This window comes from Loa loa (assembly GCF_000183805.2).
Source record: "Loa loa unplaced genomic scaffold supercont3.5, whole genome shotgun sequence".
Lineage (NCBI taxonomy): Eukaryota > Metazoa > Nematoda > Chromadorea > Rhabditida > Onchocercidae > Loa > Loa loa.
In genome coordinates, this window is record NW_018108185.1 from 892,786 (window position 1) to 894,414 (window position 1,629).

Consider the following 1,629-nt stretch of genomic DNA (forward strand, 5'->3'; position numbering starts at 1 on the left):
ATATTTTTAATTAAGTGGTAAGGGATAATGTCAGATGAATGGGATGGATATGTGTTACTAATTGAAATTATATAAAGAATATTAATTTTTCGTTGCACCAAACGCTAAATAATTTTCGATCTCTAACTGGTAGATATATCAATTTACTATTATAACTCTCGTTAGTAACTTAGTAAAATTGGAAATAAAATTTTTCAAGTTTACTGTCTTCCTTTGAAATGCTATTATTGTTTCTACGTTAATTGATTAAATAGTTCATCTCTGATTTTATCAGTTTATTGTACTGCAGCAATATGGCTGATATGGAATTGCGTGCTTTCGAAGCACGTCTGGATACAATGATGGATCAATTGAGTGAAGAATCCACCGAACTAATCATTGAGCGACCACGGTATGCTCATGCGGTTATGGTATTTGCTACTGGTGATGAGCCAGGCGAATTACTCACTGTAATATTTTTTAATTTGCAACTTTCGGTGATTCTTTTTTACAGTCAGCTTATAGTATTCACTTCACTTTTAATTAAAATACAATATGATAATGTCATTTGAAAAAAAACTGATCTGAACAGTATCTCATATTATTGGGTTTCTTGGGTACAATTTTGTAGTGGAATTTTCCTTTCGCTTTTTTAGATTTTTTTTTTTTGAAACTGTAGTTTCAAATATTAATAGGGAAAAGTGAGGAAATAATGCTTTAGTTTTAGTGTTAATTATAAGGGAATGAGCAGCTAATTGTGCAAAACTACTTTATGCGCAATTAATTCTTTATGTCATATATCGTAAAGTTGTAAGTTAACTTCGGATAGAAGCAGTATTTGCTAAAACAAGAAGCATAATTTTAAAATGAAACGAACTAGAATGGGTGATAAAGATATAGGCAGATAACTGATTAAAATTCATTTAGCAATAACTTAGACTTTATAGGCTTCCCGAATAAAGATGTTGGATCCGATATGTGTTCCTATCGAAATGACAAGAGATGACCATCAAAATTTTCATCATTATCCTGAGTTCATTCTTCTCTTTCTTCGCATTACTTTGCTAAATCAAATTTTTAAACTTTTTCTTTGCAATGGCAGGTGGAGAAACAGATTTGTTATTTCAAATTTGAGATCAAAGCGAAATCTGATTTCAGTTTAAAGATTTCAGGAAGAAGAATGTTACTTTAGTAGCGAAATCAACGAATGATTTGAATAACTATGATGGGAGGGAAGATTTTGATTTGACTACTGCTGTGGGAATTTACAACGACGATGACATTCAGAAAGCTCTAAGAAAACTGGAAGAATCTCGAAGTATGCTTGATGAACCGATTATGCCACCGTCTACCGTGAGTCATTGAGCTAATTAGCAAGATGAGGAAGTAAATGGAATATTAATTGATTCCCAAGTTAATATTTCAACATTAAATTTTCGTCGTCTTTTATCGCTGATTTACGGATAGTAACGATTATTTCCTACAAATTTAAGTGATTTTGTGATGGATACACGGGAAATCTGATATTCAATGGGTGGTTTTCCCTTAATCCTCATTAATTTGTAGAATATACTTCTGTCAAATGGTTCTGAATTTGATTATGCTAATTACAGTGGCACAGAAAAATTCAAAAATGTCCCAAGTAATTAG

The 1,629-nt window shown here is 31.5% G+C and overlaps 1 protein-coding gene across 1 annotated transcript; it reads left to right on the top strand.

The window, feature by feature from the left end:
- Window positions 1–293: 293 nt before the first annotated feature.
- LOAG_01733 (hypothetical protein) lies at window positions 294–1,629 on the top strand (the record flags this gene model as incomplete). The annotated part of the gene is made up of 4 exons (XM_020445826.1): window positions 294–449; window positions 927–1,012; window positions 1,152–1,332; window positions 1,546–1,629. 4 exons carry the CDS (start codon window positions 294–296, stop codon window positions 1,627–1,629), a joined length of 507 nt encoding a protein of 168 aa, XP_020303754.1.